General features: G+C 58.7%; 2 protein-coding genes across 7 annotated transcripts; both read left to right on the top strand.

Moving 5' to 3' along the window:
* Positions 1-1,122: 1,122 nt before the first annotated feature.
* On the top strand, positions 1,123-6,233 carry Gtf2h4 (general transcription factor IIH subunit 4). Of its 6 annotated transcripts, none has more exons than XM_055597043.1 (15): positions 1,123-1,284; positions 1,813-1,896; positions 2,169-2,311; positions 2,581-2,685; positions 3,199-3,330; positions 3,574-3,670; positions 3,756-3,844; positions 3,949-4,060; positions 4,166-4,234; positions 4,356-4,439; positions 4,626-4,758; positions 4,910-5,040; positions 5,378-5,425; positions 5,546-5,624; positions 5,969-6,233. In XM_055597043.1, exons 3-15 carry the CDS (start codon positions 2,172-2,174, stop codon positions 6,139-6,141), a joined length of 1,392 nt encoding a protein of 463 aa, XP_055453018.1. In that variant the 5' UTR covers positions 1,123-1,284; positions 1,813-1,896; positions 2,169-2,171; the 3' UTR covers positions 6,142-6,233. The 6 variants fall into 6 exon arrangements, with proteins under 6 accessions (XP_055453018.1, XP_055453017.1, XP_055453016.1 ...); XM_055597042.1 differs by lacking the exon at positions 1,813-1,896 and adding an exon at positions 1,657-1,762; XM_055597041.1 differs by lacking the exon at positions 1,813-1,896 and adding an exon at positions 1,582-1,762.
* A 147-nt stretch (positions 6,234-6,380) lies between these two features.
* Positions 6,381-16,521, top strand: Vars2 (valyl-tRNA synthetase 2, mitochondrial). The gene is made up of 29 exons (XM_055597038.1): positions 6,381-6,796; positions 6,879-6,960; positions 7,046-7,146; positions 7,521-7,642; positions 7,720-7,786; positions 7,875-7,972; positions 8,997-9,078; positions 9,188-9,307; positions 9,595-9,706; positions 10,050-10,138; positions 10,424-10,514; positions 10,681-10,808; positions 10,890-10,993; positions 11,208-11,289; positions 11,842-11,918; positions 11,989-12,064; positions 12,257-12,362; positions 12,458-12,528; positions 12,663-12,788; positions 12,863-12,967; positions 13,045-13,113; positions 13,199-13,277; positions 13,362-13,489; positions 13,569-13,721; positions 14,337-14,543; positions 15,456-15,567; positions 15,662-15,837; positions 15,923-16,042; positions 16,121-16,521. Exons 1-29 carry the CDS (start codon positions 6,608-6,610, stop codon positions 16,214-16,216), a joined length of 3,168 nt encoding a protein of 1,055 aa, XP_055453013.1. The 5' UTR covers positions 6,381-6,607; the 3' UTR covers positions 16,217-16,521.
* The last annotated feature ends 3,727 nt before the right edge of the window (positions 16,522-20,248 follow it).

Below are 20,248 nucleotides of genomic sequence, written 5' to 3'. Positions count from 1 at the left end.
TTTCTTTTTTCTTTCTTTCTTTTTAGTTTTTCAAGACAGGGTTTCTCTGTGTAGCTTTGGCTGGCTGTCCTGGGCTCGCTTTGTGACCAGGCTGGCCTCACAGAGACCCGCCTGCCTCTGCCCCCTGGAGTGCTGGGATCACAGGTGTGCGCCACCACATCTGGCTGCCGTAAATTTCTTTATTGCTTCGTAAGAGATTTTGTTTTTGTTTTCATTCTGCCTAACATTCATTCATCTAACATTTCTTCCTACACTGTAACTTTTGTGTTTGGAACTATACAAACACTGGGCTCTTGGCTGTGATGAAGCTTTGTCATTTTTGTTGTTGTTGTTCTCTGCTAATTTTATGGATTAGTAAAGAACCAGAGAGCAACATACCAGGGCGTAATAAAAGCATAACAAAGTCTTACATGGTCTTACCGTCTTTGCCTTTGGTAAATGTGTGCAGATTTCTTACTCTTGTTGGGCTTGGTATTCTGTGATATAATAACAGAATCTGCCGCCTAAGAACAGGAGAACTGGGCTGGAGAGATGGCTTAGAGGTTAAGACTGCTCACCCGGAAGACCCGAGATCAATTCCCAGAAGCTCACAACTGTCTGTAATTTCATTTCCAGGGGATCTGACACCCTCACATAGACATATGTGCAGGCAGAATACCAATGTACGTTAAGAAAAATTTTAAAAAAAGAGCATTTAGTAGCCAAATAAGGACAAACTGGATTGTGTTAATCCTCGCCACGTGGAAATGCTCTTCACTGTGCATTATCTCAGCTTCACATCAGGGGTCCAGAAACCCAGTTTTGAAGTCTCTAAAGCTAACACGCAACCACTGAGCGGTCTCAGCGCGCCGCCTCTGGAGCAGCTCCGGATTGGGTGCCGCCTCCTGCCTAGACGGAACAGAGATTGGCTTTAGCAGCAAACGAGAGGCGCGGAACCAAACAGTCCGACTAAAGGTGTTCCTAGGGAATCCCAATGGGAAGACAGCTTCTCTCGTCTGGTCGTTTTGCGGTGCCTTTCGGGAATTGTAGTCAGAGCCTCCCCACAGTGCTCCAATGCAGGCAGGAAGAGGACTACATTTCCCAACATGCCCCGCGACAGGCGCGTGCATAGCCTATTCTCATCCCCTTTACTCTTCACACTTTATCTGCACTCTCTTATCTTTGGACTGCTTTTTGGCTGGGTCCTGTCTGTGAAGTCCTTCGTAGTGCTCCCACCGTTTAGAATTCTCATCCTTTGTTTCCAGAAGCCAATGAAAGACATTAGCTGAGATTAAGCGACAGCTGGTGAGCTGGGGTGCGCGAGGGGCATCCGAGTGGTGAGGGGGTAAGAGAGGGGTAAAGGAAGGCGTGGAGCGAGAGGTGGCGTAAAAGGAAAGCCAGAAGTGTGGAGCTCGGACGGCGTGGGTCTCAATGAAGGGGGTGAAGCTGACCGGGGTAGAAAGGGATTTAGGCATGAAGGCAGTTTATAGCTGTGTCTCCAGATCAGAGCTAAGGACTTGACAGATTTGGAGCTGAGAAAAGACTGGGCTCAAACAATCTTTTGGTTTTTGTTATTTTTCGAGACAAGGTTTCTCTGTGTAGCCTTGGCTGTCCTGGACTTTCTAGACCAGGCTGGCCTTGAACTCACAGAGATCCCCCTGCCTCTGCCTTCCTGAGTGCTGGGACCACAGTGTGCGCAACCACGACCGGCTTCAAACAGTCATCCTTGTCACTGCTTAGATGAACTAGAGACGTCATTGATATGCAAACCAGTTTTGCCAAGGTAATTCTGTCACTTGTCCACACCGGTGAGGATCTGGATTTGCTCCTCAGGGGAACATACACAGAAATGAGAACAGTTCTGCCACCTGGAGACTGAAAAAAGGCTGAACTTTTAGGGCAGATGTGGAACACCAGGTGAGCCACATTCCCGAAATCCTAGCACTTGGGAGGTGGAGACAGAAGGATCAGTAGTTCATAGCCATCCTTGGCTACACAGCAAGTTCAAGACCTTCCTGAGCTGCATGATGAAGAAGCAGGAACATGAGGGGTTTGGGAGGAGTGGGTGATGAGTGGTACCAGAGAGGAAAATACAGAAATGGTGGGTTAAAGTGGACTTGATAGATCTGGTGTCAGAGTGACACTGGCCTGGATCACAGAGAAGTGCTTTTGACATTTGTCCCTGTCAGGTAATGGAGAGCGCCCCTTCTGGGGGTGGACTGAACCGAACACACCTACAATGCAGAAATCTACAGGAGTTTTTAGGGGGCCTGGGCCCTGGGGTGCTGGACCGGTTGTACGGGCACCCTGCCACTTGTCTGGCTGTCTTCAGGTGAGGAGTCTTCAAAGAAAGGGGAGCGTGTGGGGAAGGTATCGGGGCCTGCAGACTGAACTTAGCTATAATGGGGGGATGTTTAGCCCAGTGTGGATACCAGGGCATTAGACATTGCTCTAAGGTGCATCAATCCAAAACATAAGGAGGTTGTGGGGCCAGTGGGATGGATAAGGATATGGGTGATGACATGAGACGTTTGAGAGGCAGAGAGCGGAGATGCAGGTGTGAGGTAGCTTCTGGTAACATGTGGCCTCTGAACCTTCCAGGGAGCTCCCTGCTCTGGCTAAGAACTGGGTGATGAGAATGCTGTTCCTGGAGCAGCCTCTGCCTCAGGCTGCGGTGGCCCTGTGGGTGAAGAAGGAGTTCAGCAAGTGAGTCCTCTGTTCAGCTGGTGCCAGCATCCAGCGTACATATACACAGGAGCTTGGATCAGGCCTAGGCCTTTCAACAGTCCCCTCTACACGGGGAGTGCCCTCCAGAAAACACTTGCAGTGTTTTCCATTTCAGAGAGTTGTGATATTTGTAACTAACTAGCTGTGTGCTAGTTAAAACAAACAGACAAAAAAACAAAAAGGGAAAAAAAAGTATGCCTGGAAGTTGAGAGGTGGAGACAGGAAGATCAGAAGTTCAGGGGCTACATAGTAAGCCTGAGGCTGTTCCAAGTTTCAGAGAAGGCTTTCTGCAACAAAACAAAATCAAAACAGAGAGAGAAACAGCAATGAAAAACAACCAGGTTCTCCTTAGCATCAGTACAGACATCTGAGGCAACAAAACACAACTTCACTCTGCAACACTGTTCCGAGGACACCAGTTTAGAAAAGAGAGGTGGCGCCCCTGGCGGTCTCTGTACTCATGACACAACACCCAACTGTGCTGCTGTCCAGGGCCCAGGAGGAAAGCACAGGGCTGCTGAGTGGCCTCCGTATCTGGCATACCCAACTGCTCCCTGGTGGACTCCAGGGCCTCATCCTCAACCCTGTCTTCCGCCAGAACCTCCGAATTGCTCTTCTGGGTGGGTATGTCATTTCTCTCTCTTGTTGAGCTAGGCCAGGGGAACTGCTGCTTACACTGATGGGGAGAAGCTCCTGATACTCCCCCCAAACTTATGATCCCCCCCCCCCAACTCCTTCAAGAATATCCTGGACCAGGTATGGGTATAGGAAATGTCCCCTTCACGTGGTCCATGAGGTGAGGGTGGGAAAAGCCCCAGGAAGCAGGAAACAGACAGGGCTCCTCACTCCTGCCCATCCTGGCCACAGGGGCAAGGCCTGGTCTGATGACACAAGTCAACTGGGACCAGACAAGCACGCCCGAGATGTCCCCTCACTTGACAAGTATGCTGAGGAGCGCTGGGAGGTGAGGACTGGGCCTCTGTGCGCCCCTGTGCTCCCGTCCCCTGAAGCCCTTGAGTCCCTGCTCTCCTGACTTCCTTCATCTCTAGGTGGTCTTGCACTTCATGGTGGGCTCCCCCAGTGCAGCTGTCAGCCAGGACCTGGCTCAGCTGCTCAGTCAGGCTGGGCTTATGAAGAGGTGAGGAGGCCTGCTGAGGCGTCTGGGGGTTAGGAGGGTTGCAGAGTTGGCTGAGAAGAGTCTGAGGAGGTGTCACCCTTCTCTGGACCCCTCTGCGTTTCTAGCACGGAGCCTGGAGAACCGCCCTGCATCACTTCCGCTGGCTTCCAGTTCCTGCTCCTGGACACGTCCGCCCAGCTCTGGTACTTCATGCTGCAGTATCTGCAGACGGCCCAGGTGAGAGCCAGGGCCTAGGTCAGTGCACTCACTCCCAAGTCCCCAGTGGCAGCCACACCCTGCACTCAGCTCCCTCTTCCTGTCTTATCTCCGCTTTCTCCTCAGAGCCGAGGCATGGACCTGGTGGAGATTCTCTCCTTCCTCTTCCAGCTCAGCTTCTCTACCCTTGGCAAGGTGAGGAGGGAGATAAGGAGAGCTTATGGGGAGGCGGGACGGTAGGAGTTAGCACAGAACCACCGAGGAGGCGAGAGGAGGGTCGGGCTGGCAGTGACCGGAAGGACCATCTCTTCTCCAGGACTACTCTGTAGAGGGCATGAGTGACTCTTTGTTGAACTTCCTGCAACACCTGCGTGAGTTCGGGCTTGTTTTCCAGAGGAAGGTGTGTACACCCAGCCAACTGGCTTCTAGGCAGTTGGGGGCAGTAGAAGGCCCTTGCAGGACTCGGTGCTCGGGTCACCTGAAGGGGGACAGTAAAGGCGGACGGTTTCACATGAGGCGGCTGGTGGAGGAGGAGGGTGTTAGGGTGGTCACCTGAATGAGGACCCTGATTTCCTGTGCCTTCCAGAGGAAGTCCCGGCGTTACTACCCCACACGCCTGGCCATCAATCTCTCATCCGGCGTCTCCGGGGCTGGGGGCACTGTGCACCAGCCAGGCTTCATCGTCGTAGAAACCAACTACCGACTGTATGCCTATACGGGTGAGGCTGGACGGGGTGGCACAGGCGAAAATCCAGTTCCGGCCACCTTTCCTGGGTGGTTTGTGAGTGGCCCTCATTCTTACACGTGAGGGCAGGGCTGGAGGAGGGCGGGTGTGGGCAGCCTCCTCATTGCTCTTCGTCCCTGGGCCAGAGTCGGAGCTGCAGATTGCGCTCATCGCCCTTTTCTCTGAGATGCTCTACCGATTCCCCAACATGGTGGTGGCCCAAGTGACCCGGGAGAGCGTGCAGCAGGCCATCGCCAGCGGCATCACAGCGCAGCAGGTGAGCTGCCTGGAGTGGGGGGTCAGGAGACGGCTGTGCCGGTCCTGAGGCAGCCTCCGGCCTGTCAGCGGTGCAGGCACCTGAGCACCAGGCACATGTAGAGGAATTAGGGACTCAGGGCGGAGCCTGAAGGGGAGGTGGTCTAGCTCCGAGTCTGTCTCACCCCGCTCCCAGGAAGCAGCAGTCCACCCCACAGCAGAGCAGAAGATGCGCCGTGGGAGTGGCCGGTGTGACCAGTGGGAGTGACCTGCTAGTGATAGCGTGCCAGGTGCCCCCCCCGCCCCAAGATCACATTAGGTGACGCTCAGATGCCTTTCTGCCTCCTGTATTTTCCTAGATAATCCATTTCCTAAGGACCAGGGCCCATCCGGACATGCTCAAACAGGTATGGCTGGCTACCAGGAAGCTGGTGCTGGCAGCTGGGGCGCCTCGCAGTGAGCAGATGGGTGAGAAAGGGACACCCAAAGCCCCATGACTGCTATGCCCCCCCTCCGTGTCCCTGCAGACTCCTGTGCTGCCCCCCACCATAACAGACCAGATTCGGCTGTGGGAGCTGGAGCGGGACAGACTTCGCTTCACTGAAGGTGAGCGCCCCCCCCCCAGTCTTGGGCACTGGCTAACGAGGTGAGGCCGACAGACAGTTCAGCCATGATAACGAAACAGGCCTGGCGCAGTTCATGTTTGTTTCCACGGAGAGGGAGAGAGAAGCTGATCGTTTATCTTGATGTTCTGCTAGCAGGATATGTCCAGATCAGTGCAGTCTGGATTAAGTCAGGCGAGGGCAAGGGGCACGCGCTGTATTCTGCTCTTTTCGAATGTGTGGCTGCTCCGGGTGTTGTGGCACTGGCTGGCAGCCCCGGCCCGCACGCTGTGGAGGGGCCGAGCGCACTGCAGCCCCTCACCTCCTGCCTGTCCCACCCAACCCCAGGCGTCCTGTATAACCAGTTCCTGTCGCAAGTGGACTTTGAACTGCTGCTGGCCCACGCGCGGGAGCTGGGCGTCCTCGTGTTCGAGAACTCGGCCAAGCGGCTGATGGTGGTGACGCCGGCGGGGCACAGCGACGTGAAGCGCTTCTGGAAGCGGCAGAAGCACAGCTCCTGAGCCGGCCCCGGGCGGGCGGGCGGCTTTCCGACTCAGGTGTATTTGGTTTACAAACCGGGACGTTTCTTGTTTAATAAAAGTATGGAAAAAGCTTTGCGGCTCCGGGAACTTGCCCTTGTCTTCCCACACAAGTTGCCGGGACCACTCGTGCAACTAGAGCCCGGCCAGCGGGCGTTCTCTGCGCAAGCGCGCGCCTGCCCCGCCCCTGCGTGCGCGCGCACCCCGGCGCCCCGCCCCTCCCCGCTCTCCGAGTTTCCGCGCCGCTTAGCTGGGCTCCCGGGTGCTCTAAGCCCGGCTCCTCCGCGCGTCCGTCAGCACGGGGCGCCGGGCACAGCGCCCGCCTTTGCACCGCCCCTGATCCGCAGCGCTGCCGCCAGGCGCCGCGCCCCCGGCGGAGGGACGCAGTGAGGGGCTGACCCCGCGCCCCGCCGATGAGCGGACGGCCGCCTGCTCCCAAGCGCTCCCGATGTCTCGCTTCCCTCTGGCCGCCTTCCGGCCGCCGCTCGGCGGGCTGCGGCCGTCCCGGGGCCTGCAGCCGCTCTGTACGCGGCCGGAGCCCGGCGCGCCCCTCCCTCGGAGGAACCGCGAGGCCAAGCAGAGGCGCCTGCGGGAGAAGCAGGCGGCCCTGGAGGCCGGGCGAGCTGGCCGGAGCAAGGTCGGGGCGGGGCGGAAGAGGCCGGATCGGGTGAGTGCAGCCTGCCGCACACTCGCGCCCACACCTCGTCTCCTCCCCGCAGGCACCCGCAGCGCCCGCCAAGGCCTGGAGTCGCAAGGAGGTAGTAGTGTATGACGTCGCCACTGAGCCGGGTGAAAAGAAAGGTGAAGTGTGGGGCGCGCTCGCGCTTGTCCTGCTCCGGGCCGTCGGCGTGCGGCTCGGTGGGGGACTTTTCTTCCTCTTCCGCAGACGTCTCCGCGCCCCTGCCCCCTGCGTACAGCCCCCGGTATGTGGAAGCGGCCTGGTACCCGTGGTGGCTGCGAGAGGGCTTCTTCAAGCCGGAGTATCAGGTTAGTGAGAGACAGTGCCTTCTGCGGGGTCCCTGGGACAGAAGTTGGGGGTTCAGCTGGTGGCACAGCTGAGCGTTGCTTCTTTTGGCACCTGGCTTCAGAGGTTCCTTTTCCCCTTGTTGGATATTCTTGAAATTCTATTGTTATTATTACTATTATTATTTTGAGACACAGCGTCTCTGTGTGGCCTGGCTGTCTTGGAACGCACTCTAGAGCAGGCTGGCCTCGAACTCAGAGATCCACCTGCCTCTGCCTCCCGAGTGCTGGGATTAAAGTGTGCCTCCTTGAGGTTCTTTTGCCCCGAGGTCACCAGGGGGTGCTGCTTGCCCGGGCTGCGTCCCTTCCTCCCTGGCCCCTGACTTCCTCCCTTCCAGGCGCGGCTGCCCCACGCTACCGGGGAGACCTTTTCCATGTGCATTCCACCTCCCAACGTCACTGGTTCCCTGCACATCGGCCATGCACTCACAGTGGCCATCCAGGACGCACTCGTGCGCTGGTGAGGGATGGGGCCGCTGGCGGGGCAGGGCTAGTGAGCATCTGTGAGCTCGGGTCCCTGACGTGTTTCCGTCGCAGGCACCGGATGCGTGGGGATCGCGTGCTGTGGGTCCCGGGCTCAGATCACGCGGGGATTGCTACACAGGTGTGTCTGTTGACCCCTCTCCGCTTCTTCAGTGGCGTATCCTTACCCGGAGCAACTCGACCAGCGATCTTTTTGCACTTGATCCCAGGCTGTGGTGGAGAAACAGCTGTGGAAGGAGCGGAGAGTGAGGAGACACGAGCTGAGCCGGGAAGACTTCCTCAGAGCCGTGTGGGAGTGGAAACACGTGTGAGCACGATGGCAGGGCCGGCGGGTGGCAGGGCTGGCGGGGGGGACGGGAGGCTTTGCTGTCACTGCTTTTCCTGGCTGGCAGCATTCCCTTCTTCCTGCCTCGTCCCTAACGTCCTTAGGGCAGGGGCTCTGACGGGCAGAGGGTGCCTGTGTGCCTGCTTGTGCGTTATGTTTATGTTAGGGTGCTCACGTTCGTGTGTGTGTGTGTGGGTGTGGGTGTGGGTGGGTATGTGTGGGTGTGCACAGTCATGTGTGATGTTAGGATGTGCACACGTGTGTGTGATGTTTGTGTGAGGGTGTGAATGCTTTGGGTGTGTGATGTTTATGTAGGATGTGCACATTTGTGTGTCCAGGAGTGGATATATATACCTGTGTGGCTTTCTTTTGACCTGCTAGTCTTGTTTCCCCTGATCCTCCCCGACTCCCCCCTGCACCCTCCTCCTCCCGTGTCTCGTCCATGCTGTGTCCCTCTCACTTTGTTGCATTTTTCACAGGGTGGCTGCTTCCTGCCAGCTAGCACAGCTGTGACTGTGAACTTGTGTAAATTACGAGGAGTGTGTGTGTGTGTGTGTGTGTGTGTGAGAGAGAGAGATTTTTGGCTTTTCTTCTTTATTGCATAATTTTCAAATGTAAACTTCCTGGATCACAATGTCATGTTACAGTACTATGCAAAATGAACGTACGTATGTACTCATAACCCATGGGCTACAGCTTAGACACGTGCCTGTGTGCGTGTGTGCTCTCAACCCACTGGCTGCAGCGTAGACAACGCTGGCTGTAGCCTGTGACCATCATTGATTCGGTGTGTGTCAGAGAAGCTGAGAGTTCAGAGCATTGCTGAGACTTTTCTGTGTCTTAAGCCCCAGAAAGCCCCACCCTGTGTGTGTGTGCGTGTGGATGGTTCTGTCTCATCGGCTTCCAGGCTGGGTCAGTGCCCCATGCGCTGCTGGCCGAGGCGAGCATCCATGGTTAGTGTCGGTAGGGGCTCTGGTGTGTTCACCAATCCGAGTCTCTGGTGCAGGAAAGGAGGGGAGATCTATGAGCAGCTGTGCGCGCTGGGAGCCTCGCTGGACTGGGACCGAGAGTGTTTCACCATGGACGCTGTGAGTTCACGCGGCAGGCTGGCGGGTGTGGGGGAGGTCGTTGGAGCCAGTGTGGGCCGTGCTGGGTTCAAGGGCGGGAGTTCAGGGGTGCACACTCTGGTCATTCCAGGGCTCCTCGGCAGCTGTGACGGAAGCCTTCGTGCAGCTGCACCGAGCGGGGCTGTTGTACCGGAGCCGCCAGCTTGTCAACTGGTCGTGCGCCTTGAGATCGGCCATCTCGGACATTGAGGTGAGCGAGGAGCCAGGCTGGCTGGGGGGGGAGCCCTCCCCGAGGGCAGCTGTGTCAGGTTCTCTCGAGCTCCGGCTTCACCGTCACTCAGAGAGGGCGGCTTCGGCCTTGTAGGAACGCTGTAAAGAGGCTCAGCACGGTGCCCGTCGTGGCTTCTGAGCTCCGTGACCTCACAGTGGCCGATGGCTCCCAGCCCTGGGGTGGGTGGCAAGAACAGAACGCATAGCTGTGGGCATCCTGCACGTGGGCACCATAGACACGGCTCTTCTGCCTCCTCACCCCGCCAGGTGGAGAGCCGGCCCCTGCCTGGCCGCACAGAGCTCCGGCTGCCCGGCTGCCCGGCCCCTGTGTCTTTCGGGCTCCTCGTCTCTGTTGCTTTCCCTGTGGATGGAGAGCCTGGTGAGTGTAGGCCTGAAAGCTGCCCTCTTACCTCTGCCTCCCGTTCTCTTTAATGCACGGAGGGGGGGGAGAGGAGGTGCGCGTTTGGGACCTCTGGTAGGTTTGCACTGCTGTGGGTACCTGCTGTGGGGCCCCAGGTCCACACAGCAAGTTCAAAGCCAGCCAGGGCTATGCAAGGCCCTGGCTTGGTAAAACAGTGTGGAAGGAGCCCTGTTCTAAACTGCAGCTGTGAGTGTTGGAGAGCATTCAGAGAGGAGGCAGGAGGGGGCCCGCTGGACCCTGTTGGGGAGGGTGGGCAGGCTGGGCCTGATGGCTGACCTTGGAGCTGGAATCTTGTCGCCAGACACGGAGATTGTGGTGGGAACCACCAGGCCTGAGACCCTGCCGGGTGACGTGGCTGTAGCCGTCCACCCAGACGACCCACGGTACACGGTGAGTGGGTCCTCAGTGGTAGCCCTCCATTGGAGGCCCCTCCTCAGCTCTGCGCCAGCTCCAGCCTTGCTCGCCTGCTTTTGCTGTTCTGCTGTGTCCCACGCTCAGGGTTAACTGACCATGGCCTCTGGACCAAGTGTGGCCACTGCGTCTTTGGGCCACACTCCCGGGCTCTCCCTCGGGAGCCCGGCCCTTGAAGCGGCACGCTGCGCCTAGCCCCTTTCCCTTGCTTCCTACCCTCTCGAGTGCTCATGCCCGTTCCTGACAGCTCACCTTTCCCTTTAGCATCTACATGGGCGACAGCTTCGTCATCCCCTGACGGGACAGCTGCTCCCTGTCATCACAGACACCTCAGTTGAGCCACGTGTGGGCACAGGTGTGTGGATGCCGAGCTTGCAGGGAGGACGAGAGAGGGGAGAACGGGAGGAGGATGAAGGTGGGAGAGCGGGAGGAAGGAGGGGATGACGCCAGGATGCCAGGATATGGTGCTTCTGGAAACCACGGCCGCCATCAAGCCAGCCTCAGGCAGCTATTTCCCCCAGGGGCGGTGAAGGTGACGCCTGCTCACAGTCCAGCCGATGCCGAGATGGGGGCCCGGCACGGCTTGACCCCCCTGAGTGTCATTGCAGAGGATGGGACCATGACGTCGCTCTGTGGGGACTGGCTGCAGGTGAGCCTGCCTTGGTGTCACCCTGTCTCTGCCCCGCCTCCCCCTCTTGCCTGAGGCCCCTAACCTTGTCACCTTCCCCAGGGTCTTCACCGATTTGTGGCCCGGGAGAAGATTGTGTGCATGCTGAGGGAGCGGGGCCTGTTCCGGGGCTTACGGGAGCACCCCATGCTGCTGCCCATCTGCAGGTGCCCTGTTAACCTTGACCGGGGGCCAAGCCAAGAGGGAATGGACAAGGCTTAACAGTGACCACAGCCTGGGCTCTGTGTGCCCGGCGTGTTCTGTTGCTCTTGATGACAGGACCTGGGCGGGCGCCTCAGCCCTTCAAGTGTCGGGGTTCCTATGGGTTCTGGTCCCCAGCTTCTCCTTAGCCCTCAGGGCCTCTCCCTGCCACCCTTACAGCCGTTCCGGGGACGTGGTGGAACACCTGCTGAAGAGCCAGTGGTTCCTGCGCTGCCAGGAAATGGGGGACCGAGCGGCCAAGGTACGGCCCTGTGTGGGCCAGTGGGCCTGGGAGGAGGGGAGCCCCTGTCGTCAGGCCCCGTGGAGATGGAGGAAGGCCAGCTTGCGTCCTTGTTCTGGCACAGAACCTTGGGCAGCATTTACGGTCCTTTCCGGTATTGTGCTGTCACGGGGACGTAGGTGACAGTTGGTTCAGCAGGGAAAGGCACTGGCTGTGAAGCCTAGCCTCGGTTCAGTCCCCGAACCAGTGGACGGAGACAACCGGCTCCCAAAAGCTGTCCTGCGGCCTCCGTACGTGTGTACATACGCATCACACACCTGAGTTTTAAACCTGGAAATCATCTGTGTGCGCCCTGTGGTTCGCATGAGGCGCTGAGAGGGTAAGCCGTGGACTCGGCTCCTCCCTTCTGTCTCCGTCGTGCGTGAGCCAAGCCCTCTGCCTGCTGAGCCTTCACACTGGCCTCCTTGGAGGGGTCATTGTTTTGTTTTCCAAGCCAGGGTCTCACTGTGCAGCCCCGGCTGGCCTCGCCCGCATGTGTCTGGATTAAAGGCGTGGGCCGCCTCTCTCTGACAGGCCGTGGAGTCAGGGGCCCTGGAGCTCTGGCCCGCTTTCCACCGGAAGAGCTGGCAGCACTGGTTTGCCCACATGGGGTAAGGTGGCTCTCAGAAGGGGGGAGGGGCCCACTGGTCACACTGGCATCACGGGCATCGTCCTGGACAGGGACTGGTGTGTCTCCCGGCAGCTGTGGTGGGGACATCAGATTCCAGCCTACAAGGTCGTCGGGGAGAGTGCAGAGGTTAGTGAGAAGCCTCTGGTCGGAAGAGCGGGGGGGGGGGGGGGGGGGGGCAGGCTCTGTCCTGCAACCTCCTGAGTGACCGTCCCCCTCCCAGTGCCTTCCTTCCTCTAGAGCCGTCTGCCGCTCAGCACTCGGGAAGGTGAACAGTGAGTTTCACACACATCCCTTGGCGTCCCCTCTTCATTTTTTTAGGATGACAGTAAGGAATGTTGGGTGGTCGGTCGGTCAGAAGCTGAGGCCAGAGCGATAGCCGCCAAACAGACGGGCAGGGCAGGGCCAGAGCTGACCCTGGAGAGGGGTGAGTGCCTAGCGGGCAGGCCGTGGAGGACTGACAGCCTGGGGGCAGCAGGGGCCTGGGGCCTGAGGCTCCAGCTGTTCCCGTCTCATTCCCAGACCCTGATGTCCTGGACACTTGGTTCTCATCGGCTCTTTTCCCCTTTTCTGCCCTGGGTTGGCCTCAGGAGGTGAGCTGTCCCCGTGTGTGTCTGTGTGTGTGTGTGTGTGTGTGTGTGTGTGTGTGTCCCCGAGCGGCAGCCACCTCATGCTCTCCGTGAGGCAGGCTGGGCAGGCTGGCCTCACAGGCTGTTTGTTGCCACAGACGCCAGACCTCGCTCGCTTCTACCCGCTCTCGCTCCTGGAGACGGGCGGCGACCTCCTGCTGTTCTGGGTGGGCCGCATGGTCATGCTGGGGACCCAGCTCACCGGGCAGCTGCCCTTCCGCAAGGTACCGTGCTCTCGTGCCCCGGCCTGCCCCGGAAGCCCCGGCCAAGCCCTCGGCTGACTGCTCCGTGTCTCCAGGTGCTGCTTCATTCCATGGTTCGGGACGGGCAGGGCCGGAAGATGAGCAAGTCCCTGGGCAACGTGCTGGACCCTCGGGATGTCATCAGTGGGCAGGAGCTGCAGGTGAGACAGGGCTGTAGCTCAGGACACGATTCGAGTGCTCTGACCCCTCGGCCTATGAACGTCTCACTTGTCTCCAGGTGCTGCAGGCCAAGCTGACAGAGGGCAACTTGGACCCAGGAGAGCTAGCCATTGCAGCCGCAGCACAGGTGAGAGCCGCAGCAGCTGCCCGAGCCTCTGCCGCTTCCTCTTCAGAGGAAGGCGCTGGCCACACCTTCTTCCCTTTGGTTGCAGAGAAAGGACTTTCCTCACGGGATCCCCGAGTGTGGCACAGATGCCCTGCGATTTGCACTGTGCTCCCATGGAATCCTGGGTGAGCCGAGGCAGGTGGTTTGGCCAAGGGCTTCTGTGTGGGCAGCCCCAGGCGAGGGTGACTGACTCCTCCTTCTTCCTGCAGGGGGCGACCTGCACCTGTCTGTCTCCGAGGTCCTGAACTACCGGCACTTCTGCAACAAGCTCTGGAATGCTCTGCGCTTCATCCTCCGGGCCCTGGGGGAAGGCTTCGTGCCCCAGCCGCCAGAGACGGTGGGAGGGGTAGCCAGCCTGGCCGGGTGGCAGGAGAAGGGCATCCAGCCTTAGGGTCCTCATGCCCTCCCACCTGCAGGTGTCTCCCTCCTCCGCCGTGGACGCCTGGATTCTGAGCCGCTTGGCCTGTGCAGCCCAGGGCTGTGAGCGAGGCTTCCTCAGCCGGGAGCTCTCCCTTGCCACCCACACCCTGTATCATTTCTGGCTGCACAGTCTCTGTGATGTGTACCTGGTGAGGGCGGCACAGCCTGGTGGGTCCCGGCCTGGGTGGTGGTGCGGCTCTGGGTGTGTCAGGTTGTCCGCTCATCGAGGAAGAGCGTGTTCCTCCTCCGCTGGCCTGGGCTCTGCAGTGTCCAGAGCTGTGGCCGGCCTCTCCTAGTGAGAAGGTGGAGGAGTCTAGAACGGTTGGGGCCGGGGGAGTGGGGCAGAGGGGGTTTCTTCAACCCCACGCTGCTGTATTTAGAGTGTGGGCAGCTACGTGCTGGGAAGACAGCGTGGTGTGCTGGGCTCGAGACCAGGGTCCCGTGACAGCCGCCCAGAGCGCCTCTCGGGCGGTCAGGGCAGGCAGAGGTGGCTGTGTGCCGAGCTCCCTGCCTCGGCCTTGTTCCGGCAAAGGACGCGGCTCACTGGCAGACCTCCTAGTTCGTCTGTGCCTCTTTCCTAAACTGTGCCCTTCCTCCGCCGTCTCTGGGAATCCGTGCAGTGGACCATGGGCGCATGCACGTTCCAGGATAGCGTGCCCAAGGATAGAGCTGCAGGGCCTTCCCTGTCCCGGGGCCTGGTCCCCACGGGCACAGCGGCGAAGGGTGTGCCGTGGCCGTGCTTCTACCGTCAGCTCTCTCCTTAGGAAGCGGTGAAGCCGGTGTTGGCGAATGTACCCAGCCCCCCGGGACCGCGGCAGGTCCTGTTCTCCTGTGCGGACATCGGGCTGCGCCTCCTCGCCCCACTGATGCCCTTCTTGGCAGAAGAACTTTGGCAGCGGCTGCCACCCAGGCAGGGTGGCGCCCTTGCCCCCAGCATCTGTGTGGCCCCCTACCCCAGTGCCCACAGCCTGGTGAGTCACGGACGGGCAGGGATCCGGGAAGCAGGGCAGCCTTTGATATCTGAAGGCTGTAGGTGACTGTCAGCCATGAAGCTCTTTACGTGAATTCCCAAGTCAGGTCGCCAGGCTCGCCTGGCAGGCTGACCTGATCATTTCCCCAGACACACTTTTTTTTTTTTGTAAATTGAGACAGGGTCTCTATGTAGCCTCGGCTGCCGGGGACTCGCTGTGGACCCACCTGCCTCTGCCTCCCGAGTGCTGGCATGGCACCGTGCCGACCCCTGGTTTTGATATTGTCACTACAATGCTGTTTCAGCCTCAAGAAGTCACGTTTGAGCTGGGGGGAGGGGGGTGCACACCTCTAACAGCTCGGGAGGCAGAGGCGGAGGATCTCTGGGAGGCCAGCCCAGTCAGCCGGTTCCGGGACTGCCCAGAGCTACAGAGACCCTGTCAAAACAAAACAAAACAAAACAGGTTGGGGAGAAGAACAAAGTCTGCAAGTCCGGGGCTGGAGAGGCAGCTCAGCGCTTAAGAGAATTTGTTCATGCAGAAGACCTGGGCTCCATTCCCAGCACCCACTTTGGTGGCTCACAGCAATCTGTAACCCCAGTTCCAGGGGAGTCAGCAGGCACACACATGTTACACATAAAAATGCATTCTTGCAAAACATTTATACCTAGTATAATTGTTGTAGATTTAAAATTGACAGTCAATGGGCTCTGTGCGTTGATAGTATTTAGGTTTGTAGCTCAGCTGGGGTTGGTTGGCATCTTGAGAGAGGAAAAGCATCAGCCTTTGGTCGGGTAGCTCTCATGCTGTCCTCCTGAGGGGGAGCTGTTGCTGGAGAGGAGGCAGGTGGAGAGAGGGCGGAGCCAGGAGAATCAAAAGGCCGAGTCTGGTGCTGATGCTGAGTTTCCTCACCAGGAGTCCTGGCGTCAGCCTGAGCTGGAACGCTGCTTCTCCAGGGTCCAAGAGGTGGTGCAGGCGCTGCGGGCCCTCCGAGCCACCTACCAGCTCACAAAAGCCCGACCCCGAGGTGAGGCTGTTGGGAAGGGCTGGCCTGCGGGGACAGGAAGCAGCGTAGGCACCGATGCTCGCGCTGACCGTTTCTCCGTCCCTGCATCCACCAGTGCTTCTGCAGAGCCCCGACCCGGGAGATGAGAGCCTGTTCCAGCCCTTCCTGGAGGCCCTGGGCACCCTGAGCCACTGTGGGGCTGTAGGATTCCTGCCCCCAGGGGCAGCAGCTCCCGCAGGCTGGGCCTCGGCCCCACTAGGGGACACCGTGAAGATCTACATGGAGCTGCAGGTGACCAGACGGGGTAGGAGGGGTGGCAGGGAGGGCCTCTGGGGAGGCTGTGCAGGCTGCAGGGTCTCAGGCTTCTCGTTCTCAGGGTCTGGTGGACCCACAGAGCCAGCTACCTCGGCTGGCTGCCCGGAGGCAGAAGTTACAGAGGCAGCTTGATGACCTGAGCCGGACCACACCAGAGGGGGTTGCAGAGAGGCAGCAGAGGGTGAGTCTGGGGGCAGCCTGCGATCCTGGGGGGTGTGGGCGGAGGCCGGCTCACCCATTCTCATCTCTCCCTGCCCAGCTCTCCTCCCTCCGCCTGGAATTGTCAAAGCTGGACCAGGCGGCCTCCTACCTCCAGCGGCTGAGTGATGAGGCTCCCAGGGCGGGGAAACCCTGAGCTCCGCTCCTGAGTGCCGCGCTCCTCAGACCTGCGTGAGCGCATGTGCCTCTGCTGGTGCGGCGGGACCTCAGGGTGACTCATTCTGTAAGAGGAAGCAGAGCAGGTCCCTGTGCTGTAAGAATGAGGAGGACAGGGCCGGAGTGATGGCTCAGGGGTTAAGAATACTTGCTGTTCTTCCAAAGGTCGTGAGTTCAATTCCCAGCAACCACATGGTAGCTCATAACCATCTATAGTAAGATCTGATGTACAGGCAGAATGTTGTATAAATAATAAATAAATCTTAAAAAAAAAAAAAAAAAAAAGAGTGAGGAGGAGATGACGAGATAACACCCCAGACACGCCTTCTTGTGGTCCATTATCACCTGGGCCTCACTTGACTCCTAAGAACCAACACATGTGGGTTTTAGCTTCATTCTGGACACGATGCCAGAGAATGAAGCTAACTGCCCGCCGGTCAGCGGGAGTCTCGCCTGGCTCTCAGCGTGGCTCAGGGGCAGCTCGCTGCTGCTGCTGCTGCAGCCACAAGCTTCACACATGCTGGGAGTGTTCACGCGGGCTGCTGCTGGCAGGCGTGCAGGGTTTGGCCACCTCGCCTGCCGCCCTTGGTCTGATTCCTCTGACGCCCCAGCTACACTCAGGATCTACGTCAGATGCTACCAGGTGCCGCACTCTTGTTGAAGGGAGGAGGCAGAGAGGGCCTTCCAGATTTTTTTCCTTGGTTCAGTGGGTGAGAGACAGTTCAAAAGTCATCAAAGGGAGACAAGGGCAGACAAGGAACTGAAGTGTATTGGGACAGTAAATGGGGCAAGGTCAATCTCCAGAAGATGCAGTTAAGCTAAGACTTCCAGGAGGGGTAGGGACTAGCCATGCAGGCCTGGGAAGGAAAGTGGCACAGAGGTCAGAGAAGAGCTGACCTGCATTCCCTGTGTGTGTACATGCAGATAGAGCACTGATACACATAAAAATAAGTAAATCTTAAAAACCAGACCAAGCAGTGGGCTCTTGGAAGGGCAGGACTTCCTCTGAAATGGCAGCTCTTTCCTCAAGTATATTGACGCTGCTTGCGCCGTGTTGGATGGGGCATTGCCACACAGCCAGCTGAGCTGCCAAGGGAGGCAGGCGGGTATTGTCAGAAGCCGGGTTTCCAGCTAAGATCTTGAGAATGGCTGTCGGATCTTTCCCATCCTCTGGAACTTAACAAGCCAGGCCTGCTATCCCGCTGTCAGCCAGAGCTGACGGGCGTCCTCCGTCCTCCAGCTTCATCCCTGGTGCCCATCTCGTCTGGTCCCCAGATGAGCAGGCTGGAAGCCTTTGGCTCATCACATGACACAGGTTGCAAACAGCTCGGGAGTCCTTTCAGACCCTGCCAGCTTGCAGACACGCTGGGGAGCGTGGCCGCCCACTCTGCCCACTGTCAAGAGAACCCAGCTGCAACCAGGAGCACACAGCTAAGGTAGCCTTAAGGGGTGGCCCGTAAGGCCTCAAACTGCCTGGTGGGCAGGGCCGTCTAACTGGGAGTGAAGGTGCACTCCCAAGGAGAGGCGAGTCCATGGCACAAGCGCGGACACTGAGGACGCTTTGTCCCCAGGACAGCAATCCCTCCAGCCTCCAGAGCGAGCAGGGCAGGGGTGGAATGTGGGCTGGAAAAGCAACATTGAACAGTGATTGGACTGCGCGTGCGCACGCGCACACACACACACACACACACACACACACACACACACACACGCACACCCGGAAACCGGAACCTCTTCACTCTCAGGCCATGTTTGCCATCTCTTTCCTCTGAATTACAAGGCTTCAAGACTATTTGGGCGCTGGAGAGACGGCTCAGGGGCTGAGGGCACTGGCTGCTCTTCCAAAGGTCCTGAGTTCGATTGCCAGTGACCATGTGGACCACGGAATGAATGAGATCTGGTGTCTTCTGCAGAACACTGTATACATAATAAATAAATCTTAAAAAAAAGAGAGAGAGAGACTACTTTGGGTTTTCCTAAGCTTCACTGGCTTAGGAGACAGTTGGAGAGGGGCTGAGGAGATGGCTGGGCTCTTCAGAGACTCCAAGTTTGGTTCCCGGGTCAGGTGCCTCACAACTGCCTGCAACTCAGGCTGCTGCCTCTGGCTTCCCTGGAATCCAGGCACGCATGCACAGACCGAGCTGAGCGAGTCATCCGTGCCGCCTCGCAGCCCACCCAGGTGCCCACTCTTAGCTAAGGACCTGCCTCACAGCCCTGTCTCGGGTGTACTGGGCGGGCAGCTGTCCTCTCCGGCCCGTCCTCCCCTGCGCCTTGGGGCCGTTCCGTCTCTACTAGGGAGCAGTGGCCTGACCCTCCACCCTGGTTCACAAGCGCTCTGAGCAGCCGTCTCCGTCAGAGCCCCTCCCTCAGGCACCTGTGCTCTCATTCCTGGTGGACTGGACAGGGAACTGACTGGGGTTCCCATCGGCTAGTCTTAGGGTGTCCCCTTGCTCGGAAGGGGCCCTTGGAGTGTTAAATGCTTGCTGCTTCCGAGTCCTTCTGGCGATAGAAGTCTTCTCAAATCCTGGACAAGACGCCCCATAAAAATAGAAGGGGGGCTGCTGGTCATGTAGGGGCTGCTGAGCGTGTCCCCTGGGAAGGACAGAAGACCAAGCTGGGGTCAGAAAAGGAACAGCCCCGGGGACGAGAGGAGGCTAATGGAAGCTGGCTCGGGTACTATATGGGGTCCCTGGGTCTTCCCTTCCCCTGTTGGCCCTAGTTGGGAGCCCTGCCCCCACGCCTTCCTGCCATTTCTCCTTGAAATGTCTCCCAGGAATGAGTCACCCCTAACTCTGGGAGACTATGTTCATTTTCCTTCCTCTAACTCCCCTCACAGCCCTGGTGAACCCCGAGGTGAACTGTAGCGCTTTAGGAAAAGGCTGTGGTCCTTGAGGCAGGGCTGAAGAACTCACCTCCGTCCACTCCTTAAGCCCGCCCCGGTCTGGAGTCTGCACCCCTGACCCATGGGGCCACCTCCCTCAGGGTGCAGCCCAGGACAGGCCACAGAGCCCGGAGGCCCCCTGGGGACCTGTGCTTACCTCTGCCTAATGCTACATGTTGAAGGACAATTAGAACGAGGGAAAGAGGCAAAGCAAAATGTCTGCTTCTGCTGCCTCCTGCCCGTGCTTCAGCGGCGTGCTCTGCTGGGGTACCTTGCACTCCCACAGGAGGGCGCTCTTGTATGGGGGTGATGGTGGCTGGGTGGGGAATGATGGACGGGCAATCACCTCAACCCTCCCGAGGGGTCAGTCAGGACTAGGCTACAAGATTTGCCCAGTGAGGAGGCAGGAGAATTTATTTTGTTTTGGACACAGGGTCTCTGTGTGTAGCCCTGGAACTCACTCTGTAGACCAGGCTGGCCATGAACTCAGGGATCCTCCTGCCTCTGCCTCTCAAGCCCAGGAGTTAAAGCTTTTGTGCCACTAAGACCAGCTCGAGATAAACTTGAGGAAGGGACCCTGGATCCCAAGGGGGTGTGAACTCCTAAGGTTCCCCTTTGGCCTCAGTCCGTCCCAGATGTGCCCACCTGAGGGACAGGCCCCGTGGGCCATCCTTCCCTAGTTTACCCACGAGGTTCCCAGAAAAGGATGCAGGCACTGCCTCCATCCCCACCCCGTGGGTGAACAGGAGCGGGTGGACCCTTCATCTGGGACCCCTGAGGTCGTGGTCCACAGGGACAGCTGCCTCCCCCTGCACTGCGATATCTCAGCTGAACCCCACACCCTCTCTGAGTGCCCTTCACCCTGCTTTCCACCCCACCCTGCCCACAGGCCGCCTAGGCCTCTGGGGCTGCGGTTAGAATCCTGCTTCCACTGACATCTGTGCGTAGCCTGGCGTCTTGGCTGCTGCCGAACCCAGGCAAATAGCCCTCTCCCAGCCTCCCTTTTCTCTTCTAGAAGATGAAGAGGCCTGTTACAGAGCATTCAGGATTGCCACAGGGATCATGTGGAGAAGCAGGACTCTACGTGTGTGTGTGTGTGTGTGTGTGTGTGTGTGTGTGTGTGTGTGTGTG

This window comes from Psammomys obesus, unplaced genomic scaffold (genome assembly GCF_907164565.1).
Source record: "Psammomys obesus unplaced genomic scaffold, mPsaObe1.curated_primary_1811, whole genome shotgun sequence".
NCBI lineage: Eukaryota > Metazoa > Chordata > Mammalia > Rodentia > Muridae > Psammomys > Psammomys obesus.
The sequence above is the reverse complement of the archived record's forward strand: the minus strand, read 5'-3'. Positions and strand labels throughout refer to the sequence as shown.